This window comes from Sebastes umbrosus, chromosome 17 (genome assembly GCF_015220745.1).
Source record: "Sebastes umbrosus isolate fSebUmb1 chromosome 17, fSebUmb1.pri, whole genome shotgun sequence".
Lineage (NCBI taxonomy): Eukaryota > Metazoa > Chordata > Actinopteri > Perciformes > Sebastidae > Sebastes > Sebastes umbrosus.
In genome coordinates this window covers 16,636,273-16,650,584 of record NC_051285.1, presented here as the reverse complement: position 1 = coordinate 16,650,584, position 14,312 = coordinate 16,636,273, and the positions used below count along the sequence as shown (strand labels likewise).

Here is a 14,312-nt window from a genome sequence, read left to right as displayed (position 1 = left end):
AAGATAATGTAAAAGAAAGGGATAAAAACAGCTATATAATGTATCCTTAAACAGGAAATTAACTGTAAAATACTGTGAAATTAATCAAAAAACCAGTATATACTGTATTTTTCATTAACAGTACAAAGCTGTAAATTTCAGCTACAGTATAATAATGTTAATTTTACAGTAGAATAATGGCAACCCTGCTTCCAGCTCTTTACTGTTATTTTACTGGGAAATTCTTAACAGTGTACCTAAAATACTGCAATGAAATAATTTGACATGGTCTTACCTACTTAGCTTAGTTTCCATCCAATACTTAAATCTTTGAAGAACGTGTGAACTCATCCAAGAAGTTTATATTCAATCTAAAGCACAGAGGCAGTGCTTTTCCATAAATTATTGCTTTCCTCACTTTTGCAAATAACGGCGTGAACATCCCACTAGGGAATTTTTACACTTACACATTCTACTCTAGTACAAGTGTTACTATATTTACAAGCATGAACAAAACAGTACACATCATAGGAACCACTGGCATTTTAACATATCTGAATAGACTACTTTGTAGAGTGGATCATAGTGTTCTGACTTGCAGAGTTGATATTTTTGTGCTAAAAGTGTTTTGTGAATGTCACATGTGAGCTAGATGACCAGGCTTGGCCTCAACAAGACAAAGCTTTCTTTCTGCACCATAGGAAGAGGAGATGACATCATTCTGTCCATACAAAGCCTCGGACACCCCGCTCTTTCTTTGCACTGGTTAAAAAAAATCTATGCTGAGAAGACATTTCATTGTATCTGAATAATAAGGGGTTATTCTTGTTCTTACTTTTAGTACATATCCTCAGAGGGATGCAATGTTGTGGCATTTGCTGCTAAATGCCAGAGAGCAGAAATCACAACATATTCTTTATAATTTATATAAAATGTTGTTGATTTGAAGAGAAAAAATGAAATTGTAAAAGGGATTACGGTCTCCATCAACGGTATAGCCGGGGTTTGGCGCTAGCAAATTCATGTTTGGGATGCCATAGTCTGTATTCACACTCCATGTGTTATGGAGGGACTAATCTGCTTTTTAGGGGAATGTGAGCAGCTGATTTGATTGTCTAAGTAATGTAGAGCGTTCAACTTAATTCAAGCCGTCTTACAATTGCACTACAACTGGCAGCATACATAATTTGTGCATTCATATAAGGCGAGACACTACAGGCAAAAACATCAATCTTTCATGCACTGGTCTATTTTGAGATTTTGGGCATTTTTGCGATCCCGACCGACTTTACTGTCTTTCAGAGGTTGTAGCAGGCTCAGTTTTAGAGCTAGAGTGAAGGTAAAGGTATCATATGAAAACCTAAGGAATCCATTGGTGCCAACCATGTCATGCTAGCATGTCTGCTCGGAGGCTAAATAATGCTCCAAAGTTATGTTAAATTTTGGCGAGGAAAAACTGGCATGGTCATTTTCAAAGGGGTCCCTTGACCTCTGACCTCAAGATATGTGACTGGAAATGGGTTCTATGGGTACCCACGAGTCTCCCCTTTACAGACATGGTCACTTTATGATAATCACATGCAGTTTTTTGTAAAAAAAAAACATGCAGTTTTTTGAATGCAGTATAAATGTGTTATTTACACCTATACTAAAATGGTGTATTTGAATATTTCTGCATACTGGGGTCCCTAAACGGTCTTGGAATTACATAAATTGGGTATCACTGTAAAGCGGAGACTCTTGTGGATCCAGTGAGCCCAATTGCATTGTGCTGATGTTAGTCACCATAGTAGCCATTTTTTAAACTTGAGCTCACTGTATAAAATGACCTGTGGTGACCTCTAGGATAATCACAGCCTCATGAAACTTTACAGCCACAAACTAGATACCCAGACCATTCAGAGGATGGATGGCTTTCCTAGGTAGATGACAATAAGGGGGTTTCTGAGCAGTTTTCAGAACAGAAGTGCTCGCCTTCCTATCGGCAAAAGAAAATGCAATTCTTGCAGAAATATCCAAATGTCAAAAGTTTTTGATACCAAATCACAGCATGGCTTTTTCTATGGTGTTCCTAAATATTAGTATAATATTCATAATTTTTTATCAATTCTCGATTGGTTAAATTTTTTTAAATTTAGCACCAAATCTGTGTAACAAATGGTATCAACACCAAAATTGCTGCAACAACTTATGAGACATAATAGAGCATGGGGATGACCATCATAAACTTTGATCATATTGTTCTAAACCCTTATACACTTTTACAATTTATTTCAATTAATTATTTAATTCATGTTTATTTCTAATTTATGACTAGAACATTGACACAGAGTGCTGCATCTCAAATTAATCTTCAGGTTCCCAGCTTTCAGATGATGTTCACCACTTCTATGTGACATCTACTGTTGACCTGCTATCTGTAGACCTCCTTTACACCCCTAAAAAAGACAAAAAAATGGTCTATTGTGGGTATCGGGGTGATAACATGTCTTCTTTCAGGGTAGTGGAAAGAAAACATCCAAAACACACATTTGGGTGTTTATTTTACTACACTTTGTCTATTTGGGTCTGTAGATTTCTCCTAAATTCATCAAACGTTAACATTAGATAATGCATAATTTGCCTATTTTAACATTTCAGAAAACTTGTAATACAAAAAATAATTGTTTTAATGTAAGTAATCAACTGGGGAAGACTTATTCACCAGTAGTGTCTACCCCTGGAGAATATAATATTTTAGTAACTCACTATTTATTCAATCTTTTGTTGTCTTCTTGAGGTCAAACAACAGTTAAATCAGGAAAAAGAAATGTCTGATTTGTCATTTATGAATTTAAAAATCTGCTTTCTTTAGTTTACATCTATGGTCCAAGCTTGTGCTAGTGTGACACCTCCCACATTTCAACCAAACAAGATGTAAATGGGTTGTTATTTTGTTACCATCATAAATTAAGGCTACTGCTGTGCAAATTGCCTGGCAATAAAAGCAGTGTTTCCGTAGTTAACAAGGACAAGAGACCTCACTCAAGATGTTTTTCCAATAGTGGATTTTGTGCTCTCAACGCCCCCTACTGGTCAGATTCATGTACTGCAAGCTGTTGCAATCTTGCTGCCCGTTATATGCAATATACTACCATCATACAGTAACATAAATTCCATGAAATATTAGTAATACAGCAAATTATTCATGGTATTGCAAATAACCTGGGAGAAGCTTTTTAGAGGGGGTTTGTTTTATCCTGAAACCATCCATAGGAAGGAATATATACACTGCTATATTCAAGTGCATATCTTATCGGATAAACCAAACCGTAGATTCTTTCCCTGGAACACATAAAAACCATAAGACAATTCATAGGAAAAATACTATTTATTATATATGTGTTCTAAACAGAAAATTCTATTAGAGGTGAAATGCATAATAATCTGGGTTTCTCCCATCAACACAAGCAAAACATGACAAATCAACCCAAAATCAACATACAAACATTCAAAATGAATCCTCTAAATGAAATTCTCAAAGAATTATTATGGCATCACTTTGAATTTCATACAATGATTCATATAAAGCACAAATTCAAATAAAAAAATGTCAGTCAAATGTTTGATGCTACATTATTACAACAATTTTCTTGGTCGTGATCATGTTACAAAATCTTATTGAGAAGTTGTAGTTTAACAATATGTTTACATGTAAAAGTTTTCAACCCACAGTAGAAAAACAACCCTAAAACATTCATTCATGTTTGAGATACGACCACGAACTTAACGGACGTTTTTAAAATGTATATCTCGAACAACGGAACTCTCATTCAAGAGCTTCTAAACAGCTGCAGTCTACTGTAGATTTATGAAGAATTGTTGAGTTCATCAACAGTGTGAAATATAGAGCAACCTGTGGTTATTATGAAACTCTAACAGTTATGAATATGAATACATAAAAAGGAGTGGCTCAAGTAAACTGTAAACATATTTGTCACTACAGTTAGTAATATTGCTCAGTCTTGAAATATGTAGGATTTGCTGGTCGGATAAATAAAGACAAAACATATTGTAACATACAAGCAGCTACAATACCTTCAACATATAATTGAAAGTAAGAAACAAATCATTTATTTATCAAATTTGATATGAGTTTATCAGACTATTTCTAAGCAGCATGCAATGATCCAAAACATACGATTTTTCTAGACTGAAATTTCTTCACATACGATAAAAAGTTATATTGATCGGCCTCAAGACTACAATTATCATTTAATAAATGTAAAGGTAATAAATAAGAATCCACCACCCATTAACTCCTGCTTAAAAATCAAGCATATAAGGCCTTATATAGATTAAAAAAAACATGCAGTAAGAAATCATATCATCATTATGGCTCACAAAACTACTTTTTAAGACATAAACATTGATCATCCAAAGGTGGTCAAGGTTATTAAGTTCTGAAAATAAAGCCAGCTGGCACAAGGCAACCAGGGTTGGAAATTAGCACCAGCCAAATGCTGTTAAAATATACAAGTGGCTGCTAGATTTGCTTCATTCACCAGCCAAAAAAACAGTGGAAATTTATTGAGTGGCTGACAAAAACATTAATTTCCAAACCTGAAGGAAACACAAGCATTTTTTTTTTTTTTACTAATAATAATGTAGGTTGATTCTAGAGCAGCGATATGTTTAGTTATTTTTAACCTTCTAGTTGACCAGTATATTATAAATTTTCACAATAACATATTTCAATTGGATATCATTTGAAATGATCAGCCCTCTATATATTATTATTGCTCTTCAGTGGTCCCTTTTCCTTCTTCTGCACACAAGGTTCATCTGATGCAAAACTTTATGAACCTTCTATATGACAGTAATATTACCAGCAAGTATTAGATGAGGAAGACCTCGGATATCTACTATTATTCAGATTACTAGGATTTCATTCATATGTTCACATTGTCTTCCGTCAACAAAACACCAGAAACAGCAGTTCCTTTGTATTGTCGGCTTTATGTCTGTGGTCGTCTTGTTAATGTGTTTGCCAGAGAACTGACTAACCATCAGTTGGACCCCGCAGATATAGATGCATTTAACCTCATTATTTTGTGTTTTATAAATAATAAATATATTATATATATAATTCATAATTTATTTTTATTTGGATATTAAACATTATTTTTAGTTGATCAGTGTCTAAAAAAATTAGCTATCGTAGGCATTAGTTTGCTATAAACTGATAAGCTAATAGTATATCATGGCTCTTAGTTTGTCTGCAATCTAGTGCTAAAAAATCAATTATTGTAGCTTTCATGCACATTACTCTTATGAACCGATCCCTTTAACGTCATAATATCTTCTACAGTTTGCGATGTGAATGTCAGTGCCAATAAAACAAGCTATGAGTCAAACATCTCATTGCCTTGAAGAGTCCAAGCAGCCTTGAAAAAAACCTAAACATTAACTTCATCTTAAAAGGCTCCGCACACCTACAAACGGGTGTTCTCAGTTATCTGCTATATGATTAGCCTTCTGGGAAATATGGGACGTCACTACATGCCAGGTACACGAAGAGATATCAAAGACCCTGCCCTAACAGGAGATATTGATGAATCAGTCTGTGCCTCCCAGACAGTCCTGAGAAGACGTAGAATTAGGCAAAATAAGTGACAACGCCTGTGTCCGTAGGGGCTTCAGAAAAAGTCAATGCAGCCACAGAAGCACACAAAATACACATTTTGCATATGTTGCAGGTTTTTAAACACAAAATACCCGCATGTTTTATGCTGTACTGTATTATGTAGGCCACTAATGAGGCATATGTATGAATTAATCGAAGTCTGGCAGCTGGATGGCACGACTTCTCTATTTGACCAAAGCCAATAATTTTTTTGCAGGCTGGTAAAAATATGAAGAAATTAAAGCAGCATGATATGCAAAAATGTGCAAAGATGTAGTTCCCAGCGGGACATTATTCTAATATGTAAACTAATCAAAAAAATGTGCATTTTGTGTGTTTAATGTGGTGTCTTGTACACACACATAGTAGCCTTTCCGCACTCAGTGGAACTAAACATATTAAAAAAATATTTTTTGGTCACAGCACAGCTTCCCATTTAAAATCTCAACTCTGTGGCTTACCAATGTCCACAGTAACATTCACATAAAGAGGCTGCCTCTCTACCGACATAGTCTTATATGAGCAGCTGTTGAGTCCGTCCTTCCTCCACACCAGCGGTGTTCGTCCTAACAACTTCATCCTGGGATGCAAAAATAATAATAATTGAATAGGTTAAATTTGCAGCACAAATTCAATTCAATTTATTTTTATATAGCGTCAAATCGTAACAGATTTTATCTCAAGACGCTTTTCATATAGAGCAGGTTTAGACCGTACTCTAATTTAGAGACCCAACAAGAGATTCCCCCATGCTGAAAACAAAGAAACTAGTGATCAAAACATTTTCACATGCCAAAGCCAAATCATCAGTAAACAAATAATGTTCTTAGTACACCAAGAAGAAAGGATCACTGTCTGTAACTAGAGGGCCGAAGGTTATACAACTGTGTTAAAATAGAGACATGCAAATCAACAGTGCATCAGCACTGGTAAATTATTATCTTGTAATTTGAATGCGGTATTTCTACATGTGTACAGCCACATATTTATCCAGAACCCCACAAATCAGGATGCATACATTTAATTGACCAATAATGCACTGAATCAAACATAACACATTTTCCCCGTCTCTATATTTACTTACCTGTCTTTGTTTATTTCATTGCCGCTGTCTCGTTTGTGAAACACCATGGTGTAGCGAGCTATGTCAGCGGGCGGCCGCACAATCTTCATTTTCTGCAGCTCGACCCTGCGCGAGACAGCAGACCCACATGTATCAGTGAACCAATGAAGGAATATATGTGATCATAAGAAACATTTAATACTGTTTTCACTTGTTTCGGTCTCACCTGATGCGAAGGTCATCATCTTCTCCGCCCCAACCCCAGTACGTGTTTGAGAATCCATTCACTTGAAGGAACTGGTCTTTGGTCATAGCTGTGACTCCTCCAAAGTAGCCTTTGTAACGCAGCCTGAGTGTGGAAGAATATGAAGAAAAATTACAGGTCTTTGTTTATACATTATGTTAGGGCTTTCAAGATAATATCAGCCCTGAGGAGATGAGCCATCTGTTAATATTGTGTTGTCTATTCACATGGGTAATATAAAGCTTAACTGCTGACGCATGACTGGCAGGAAATTTGCTCTTAGTCGTATACTTACTTGTATCCTGTGGCGTTCCGGCCCACCACCAAGTGTTTGGGCTGCTTGTCACAGACGTATAAATTGTGATCATTTTCAGGAACCAGGTCCACATCATGGAAGATGAAGCACTCCCAACTGTAGTCCTTCAGTGCCTCCAAATACCCGACATTGAGTAGCTTGGCACGGTTAAAAGTTGCATCACCAGCCTTTAACACACAAAAAAAGAAAACAATAAAAAAATCACAATCTGCTGTTGTCTTTTATGGACTATGTACAGGTCAAAGTTCTGTGTAGATGTCTGTGTTCTTCTGTTGTATCTGATGTGTCATTATGCTTTATCCGTTGAAAAAAACAAAGATTTTTAGGAGGTGGGAGGGTTGGAGTACAGGGTCAACTACACAACAGCCGCAGTTCAGAAAATGATTTAATGTGGGCCAGTTATTGAATAACTTTCATTGTTGCTGTGGCGTCCCCACATTCAGGCTATTATAGGAAAATAGACTGCTTAACAAGTGAATTTGAAGGAATTTAATGTGCTTTATTCTGGTTGATTTTTACAAATGACCAACCACCATGAAAGCCAGACATTGAATCAGTATGGAACCAAAATATTATAAAGCATTTCATACAATTTATTAAAGCAGAAAATAATCTATGCTGGGTAAATATGTGGCTGTACACATGTCTAAACATCGCATTCAAATTATAAGATAATAATTTAACCAGTGCTCATGCACTGCTGATTTGCATGTCTCTATTTTAACACATTTGTATAAACTTCTCTAGTTACTGACAATGATCCTTTCTTCCTGGAATACTAAAAACATTATTTGTTTGCAGATGATTTGCCTGTGGTACGTGAAATGTTTTGCCTCACTAGATCCTTTGTTTTCAGCAGCAGTGTTTTCGTGCATCACTGAACATGAGTTGTTGCATTTATGAAGTCAGAATCAGAAATACTTTATTGATCCCCGGGGAGAAATTGGGGTAAGCTAAAAGTTGGAAAAAAACGAGTCTTTGAAGTCTACAAGTTTTATGTCTCTATAATGCACTGATGTGAAAAATGCTGGCTGAAAAAGATTTCCAATTACTTAGAGAAAAATATTGAGCAACTTGACAGTTATTTTGTTTACCTTGCAAGAATTATGTTTTACCTGCTTGACATTTTGTCATTTGAAAAAAAAAAAAAATACTATAACGTAATGCAATACAGTTTATTTAAGATAATATTTCTTCACATATCTTCACTTAAAGCTGCTCTATTTTTCACCGACTGAGACCCTTTGGCACGTTTCCACCAAGCAGTCCAGTTCAGTTCAGTTCGTTACACATTAGAACATTATTTTTGCATTTCCATTAGCAAGAGTTGTGTATGGTACCAATACAACCACTGCATTCTTGGTACCACCTCGGTCGAGGTTCCAAGCGAGCTGAGCCGATACCATAAGGTGGAGATAAAACACTTCAGACCACTGATTGGTCAGAGAGAATTGTCACAAGTGCGACATGGGACATCCTGCACAAACCCGCGATTTGTTTGCAAAACTACGGCATACACTACGCATAAGTGCAGGTGTTTCTCTGTTTGGTTGCCGTTGAAACTATTCAGCGAGTGTCCCGTTGAAGATGATGTCACGGCAGTTTCATCCGCCACCGCTATGGCAATCGGCTGAGAATCCTGCCTAGACTGAGGGGGTACTATCTGCAGTGGTAACAAGGCATAGAGAAAAGGAACTTGTACCTTGCGCAGTTTCCTGATATCATTGATTTCATAAGAAAACTGTGTGACTTGCAAACTGTGCATGATGTGGAGCGTGGATACCTGCTGGATGACATAAATGGCGTAGTGTAGCTGCTGCCTCTGCAGGAAGGGGTGCAGGTGATGCAGGAGGTAGAGAAGGTGTCTCTCTCTGCTGCGGTGAGGGATGAGGATGGCCACACTCTGCCTCGCCGTGCAGTCTGAGGGCTCGTACTCGCCTTCAGTCACTTCTTTGTTGTCATTCTCCACGTCTTTCAGTTTCAGAGAGGATTCAAAGGACAGCTTCATGGCTCCCTCTGAGGAAGTTAGCAAATTTAACCAGAAATCTGTGTCTTAGTGATCATTCTGTTATATGTGATTCATAACACAGTAAATATCACATTTTCAAACTATTTAAAAGGGGGATGGGGGGACTATTGTTGCACTTTACAAACGATTCTTTTCTCACACACTATAAATTTATTTTTAACGTTTATATGATCATTCGTATAGCTGTATGTCACTTATTCTAAACTTTCTTTGTTTTACATATATGATATTTGAAAGCATTATTTCCTCTCTAAAGGCAGAAGTTCAACCCTAAATTGTTGGTTCATAAAAGAAAATTTGGAAAAAACATATGCTTAGAAATCAAAATCCAAAAACCATCTATAATGCACAGCACAATCAACCAATAGTTTAGTTTTGAGAAATGAACCACTCTGCCTAGTCACTAATGTTCAAGGTGACATTACAGATTAATGATTGGCACAAACCTTGTCTGGTTTATTTACATAGCAGTTAAGTTATACTACTACTACTACTATTCTGCCATTATTTCCATCTACTTTGTCACGCAGTCAGTACAGAACATACGGAAATCATTCAACAAATTGCTAAATGGGAATGACTCATCATTTAGCAAGAGGGCTCCATAAGCAGATAGATTTAAATCACTTCTGAGAAACACAGCTAAATCAAAAATAACATATACAGTACATAGTAAGTTTGTCACCTCTTTAACTTGCACTTTGGTGTGTATACTTCATAGGGCTGTGTACTGGCAAGAATCTGGCGATACGATACGTATCGTGATATTCATATCGATTCAATATATTGCGATGTATTGCAATACTGTAAGCAAGGCGATGTATTGCAATTTCTTAAAATAAAATTTTAGGAAAACTGTCATAGTATAAAGAACACACCACCATATGCATAAAGTCTGAGTAAAATAAGTTGATGTTTTTTTATGTAATCAGAACAGTGGAATCTGCATTTGCATTTATGCCAGTCCCTGTGACATCCAACATTATAGCACTACTTTGCAAATTAAATGAAGTATTAACTGAGTTAAGCTCGGCATGTAAACTAATAATTAAAAATCAATAGTTTTTTTGGGAATCAATACAGTATCATAAAACATAATATCACGATACTCAATATTTTCAATCATTTCTTACACCCCTAATACTTACGTAGCAATGGTGACTCCTCAAGGCATTCTTCTTTTGGTGGTGGAGTATTTAAGTGATCGGGTGCCGCTGTCCATGTGTTGACTTTATCCCTCAGACTGTCTCCTTTGACAAGAGTTTGTGGTGTGGCAGAAGAAACCTGACCGGATTTCACTGTTTCGCCTGAAAACGTTGCGATCCATGCCAGCACTGAGAGCGAGACCAGGAGCAGTACAAAATATTTCCCCCTCCGCAAAATCTTGCACACAGGCGAACAGAAGCCCATGGCTGTGTGACTGTCTAAAAGTGACAACTGTAGATGCTGTTAGTTAAGATATTTCCTCTGTGAAGGACATTTCAGCAAAAATAATGACAGCCACAGTTTCACTAACCAGTCATCCCATGGCGATGAAACATGCTGCCGAACTGTACAGTGAGTCAAGTATATGACCACTGTGAAGTAAGGAGAACTTAATGGTGAAAATCCATCGCCGAACCTTCAAAATCCAGTTTCAGGAGGTGAGGCCAAAAACGTTTTTTCCGACAACTGTAGATTGATTTCAAAAGAAAAGATGTTACTGCCATGAATGGACATATTTGCATCATAATAAGGTCTTCTCATGCAAAACTACACCCTTACAGTGCAAGTTCTAGTTTTAAAAAGATATATCTCCATTACTTTCCATACAACAACAAAAGGCACCTGATGTTATCTTAGAAAGCAAACCACAATACCAGTTAAGTTTTCAAGTTCCACCTTTTTCTTTTCTTTTCTGTTGTGTTCAGAGCCATTTCTTCTGTTACACACCACTGAAAGAGCTTCCTGAATGGTCATTTTACACCCAGTATACACCTGTCTTTTTCTGTTACCCCTGACAAAGTGTAGAATCACAATGCACAGCCTCACCTTTCTCCTCACTTGTACTACTAGGGCTGCAACTAAAGACTATTTTCATTGTTCTCTGTTTCATTGTTGATTATTTTCTCGATTGATCGATTAGTTGTTCTGTCTATAAAATGTCGGAAAATGGTGAGAAATGTCAATCAGTGTTTCCCAAAACCCCAAGATAACATCTTGTTTTGTCCACTACTCAAAGATATTCAATTTACTGTCATTGGGGGGTAAAAAACCCCAAAAAATATTAATATTTAAGAAGCTGGAACTCAAAACCGTTTAATCAATTATCAAAATAGTTGACGATTAATTTAATAGTTGACAACTAATCGATTATTCGTCGCAGCTCTGTATTAATCTATCAAATATTCAACAATTATTTTCATTATTAATTAATCTGTCAATTATATCATTGACTGATCGAATAATCATTGGTCTAAAAATGGCAGAAAAATATCCAGCACAATTGACTTGTTTAGTCTGACAGTTCAAATGCAAGATATTCAGTTTGCAGTAATAAAACAAAATCTAAATTGTTGGCCATGAATTTCAACACTATAACAAATACAACAAATGTGATATAATACAACATAATGAAACACATCAGTATAATAAAGGAAGGCAACGCTCCCCAGGTCATAAAACACAACAGTGACCATAACACAGAACACTATGTAGCGTCGTATATCCATGTTATCTATTGGATAACACTGTGTGATGATGGCGTTATTTTGGGGGATTGACAGTGACAAGCTAACGTTGGCTAGCTCTGAGCAACACCAGATATAATATTACAGTTATTCATGTAAAGACAAGACACTACCTTTTATATCGCTGAAAGCTCCTTCTCCTCCCGATTACTGTTCATGTTTTTATAACAGTGATAACTCATATTAGTTCCGCGACCTGGCTGCAGCTGTGCCCAGATGAGCTCTCTGTGCTTCCATGTCGCTGTCAAGGCCTATGGAAGGAGGCTGGGACACGGGTCTTGGGGTGTTGGGTACAGCGCATGCGTGGTGTAACTCAAGCTGCGCCGTGCGATACAATTGGCTCAAGTGCAGGCCAGGTTCTACTGCGCATGTGCTATACCCCCCCGGAGATATAACGCGTTGATGACGCGTGTCTCAGCCTCCTTTCCATACGCCTTGGTAGCTGTTAGCTAGCTGACGAATGCGGATGTGGAGTTACTGTAAAGTGCTGTTAAAAGTTCAACATTAGCATCAAGATAACAGTCGTACGCCGTGGAGGCCAAACACGCCTTATTTCAGTGAAGTACTGTCCTCTCCTGATATAACGTTAGAGATAACAGTTACTGGTTTGGTTGAAGCATCTTACCTTTGACGCAAGCCAGCGTTATCCCAGGTTATCAGCCCAGCAGCTAATGATAACAGAGAGTGGACTGTGTCTGTATCAAGTCAACATCAATACACGATACTTCCGCTGGATGTATTTCATACTAAACGCGTTTCCACTGAACTGCGCAAAAATATATATAAGTATGTCTAAGAGAAACAATGTTTCAGTAAAAAGATATTCTTCCAATCAACTCGTGTTGTTTAATACATATCCGGTGAATATGAAGAAGTCAAATGTACCCTATTTTTGCATTTTGGCTTCATTTAAGCTGGCAAATACCATCCTAAAATAATCTGCAAAAGATTTCATAATATGCACCGTATTTAGCAGATCATCTAAAGATGTCTGTAGTATCTATTTTGTTACTGAGATCACACACAGCAGCCTTAAATCTCTTTGATTTGACGGCAGCATCAACAAACAGAAGTTATTGGTTATTGTTTTGGTGTACTTTGATGAAGCTCAAAGCATGCGCATGTTTTGTATAGATACTTCCGTTGTGTGGTTTTCAAAATAATAGTCGACACTACTGACAGATTACATGCCATTTTTCTGTTTTTCTTTCATTATCTGATATTGCATTTATATATGTATTATATGTGCTCCATGTTACTTTGCAACTGCATAGCTATTGCATTTTTAGCATTGCTAAACAGTGGACTAAAATGTGACCTGGAATCTAATGATTTCAAGTGTCCTGATGCAAATTCCAGAATTTTAACGAAAAACATATTTATAAAATATGCAGGCTTTAATGGTTTTGTTAAATCTAGCTTTCTATTAATTACTTTACAGAAATAGATTATGAAAGCACTGCCTTATTATTGAAAACAATACAAATTATTAAGTTAAAGCAGCAGTGGGTAGAATTGGAGCAAATATGATTAAAAAAAATTATTTTTATAAAACGGTCACTATATCCTGACAGTAGTGCATGAAACAAGTAATCTGAAAAAAAATCATGTGCCTGTGTGTCCTCTGGTGTCCTCTGGTGCTCCTAATGGCATCTGCAAGATTTCACAGACCGAAGGAAAACAACCAATCAGAGCGGAGCTGGAGCCTTGCCATCTCTGAGAAGCTATCAATCACTCACAAACTCTGATCAAACGGTCAAACTAGGCAGCGCTGATTAAATATGAATCAATATTCTGTTACTTTAATGCCTATTTCTCACCTCAAATGTTTTCAGAAACATCTTGTAGTGTACTGTTTAGCTGTAAAATGAGGAAGTTTGTGACCCAGCAGCCATGTTGAGATCAGTTGAAGAAATACCAAGCACCGCCCACCAGCCGGAGCACAGCCAATAGGAACGCAAAATAGGAAAGCCCTTCTCTGAAATGACCTGTGATTGGCAAAATAATTTTTAAAGCCTGAAAACAGAGCCATGAGGAGGTTCAGAAATCTAGTTTTCTCTCAGAACACTTGAATTACAATATGCTAAAAGGTTATTGTGGAATTTTTGCCCAATGATGACGAAAACATTCTGCCTACTGCAGGTTTAACAGTGCTATTTGCAGCTCTAATAATGCCATGCAATTCTGACTTCAGCAATATGTAAACTATATGGATTCCTTATAGCCTACATTGGACTAAAATGTGACCAGGATTCTAATGATTTCAAGGTCCTGATGCAAATCCATA

General features: G+C 36.8%; 1 protein-coding gene across 2 annotated transcripts; it reads right to left on the bottom strand.

Moving 5' to 3' along the window:
• Window positions 1–3,330: 3,330 nt before the first annotated feature.
• b4galt4 (UDP-Gal:betaGlcNAc beta 1,4- galactosyltransferase, polypeptide 4) lies at window positions 3,331–12,752 on the bottom strand. Of its 2 annotated transcripts, none has more exons than XM_037748702.1 (7): window positions 12,651–12,752; window positions 10,445–10,967; window positions 9,051–9,283; window positions 7,247–7,434; window positions 6,934–7,056; window positions 6,729–6,833; window positions 3,331–6,224 (listed from the first exon to the last, which is right to left on the bottom strand). In XM_037748702.1, the coding sequence occupies exons 2-7, from the start codon at window positions 10,704–10,706 to the stop codon at window positions 6,089–6,091; spliced, it is 1,047 nt and encodes a 348-aa protein (XP_037604630.1). In that variant the 5' UTR covers window positions 10,707–10,967; window positions 12,651–12,752; the 3' UTR covers window positions 3,331–6,088. The 2 variants fall into 2 exon arrangements, with proteins under 2 accessions (XP_037604630.1, XP_037604631.1); XM_037748703.1 differs by lacking the exon at window positions 12,651–12,752 and adding an exon at window positions 12,139–12,573.
• Between the last annotated feature and the right edge of the window lie 1,560 nt (window positions 12,753–14,312).

Excerpts from the sequence above, each read along its gene's own strand:
- b4galt4 (XM_037748702.1), bottom strand. The coding sequence starts at position 10,706 with ATGGGCTTCTGTTCGCCTGTGTGCAAGATTTTGCGGAGGGGGAAATAT. Across the intron at positions 9,284-10,444 it reads TGAGGAGTCACCATTGCTAC|AGGGAGCCATGAAGCTGTCC; the intron begins GTAAGTATTAGG and ends TAACTTCCTCAG. Across the intron at positions 6,834-6,933 it reads GATGATGACCTTCGCATCAG|GGTCGAGCTGCAGAAAATGA; the intron begins GTGAGACCGAAA and ends TGTCTCGCGCAG.